General features: G+C 49.8%; 1 protein-coding gene across 1 annotated transcript; it reads right to left on the bottom strand.

Moving 5' to 3' along the window:
- Window positions 1-46: 46 nt before the first annotated feature.
- On the bottom strand, window positions 47-656 carry PHALS_03421 (aldehyde mitochondrial precursor; the record flags this gene model as incomplete). The annotated part of the gene is made up of 1 exon (XM_024717626.1): window positions 47-656. A coding segment is annotated over one exon (610 nt), but the record flags the coding sequence as incomplete, so codon positions are not given.
- Window positions 657-806: the final 150 nt, after the last annotated feature.

Genomic DNA, 806 nt, shown 5'->3' on the forward strand with positions numbered 1-806 from the left:
ATGTCATCTGTCACGTCCGCAAATACAGTTGGTTCAATAAACCAACCTTTGTCACCATAACGCTTGCCTCCAGTCAACAAACGAGCTCCCTCCTTGACACCTTTTTCCACATATCGTAAAATTGTATCAAACTGATTTTTGCTGATCTGTGGTCCTTGCTGAGTGGCAGCACTGAACGGATTACCCACTACACGTGCACTTGCGGCCTCGACGGAGCGACGTACAAACTCATCATAGATGCCTTCTTGCACGTACACACGACTTCCAGCAATGCAGATCTCACCCTTATTATGGAATGCACCAAGATGTGACTGCTGAACTGCAAGGTCGATGTCAGCGTCATCAAGGATGATGTTGGCCGACTTACCGCCAAGCTCCAGTGAGATACGCTTAAGATTGTTTACATGCGACGTGCGCATAATCTCGTAGCCGGTCTTAGTGGACCCCGTGAATGCAACTTTGTCAACTTTCGGATGTTGTGCTAAGTGGCGTCCGGCAATGGCACCAGTGCCTGGAACGATATTCACCACTCCTTTGGGGAAGCCAGCTTCGACAATGAGCTCACCAACACGTAGGGCTGACAATGGCGTCAGCTCTGCAGGCTTAAGCACGATAGTATTACCTGCAGCAAGAGCTGGCCCTAACTTCCAAGCCATCATGATCAGTGGGCAGTTCCACGGAATAATTTGCGCACAGACACCGACTGGCTCTGCCTTAGTGTAGCAAAGGAAGGGACCGTCAATAGGGATCACAGTACCATGGATCTTGTCTGGCCAACCGGCAAAGTAACGCAACGTGCTTAAAAC

Source organism: Plasmopara halstedii (assembly GCF_900000015.1).
Source record: "Plasmopara halstedii genome assembly, contig: Scaffold_2341, whole genome shotgun sequence".
Classification (NCBI taxonomy): domain Eukaryota; phylum Oomycota; class Peronosporomycetes; order Peronosporales; family Peronosporaceae; genus Plasmopara; species Plasmopara halstedii.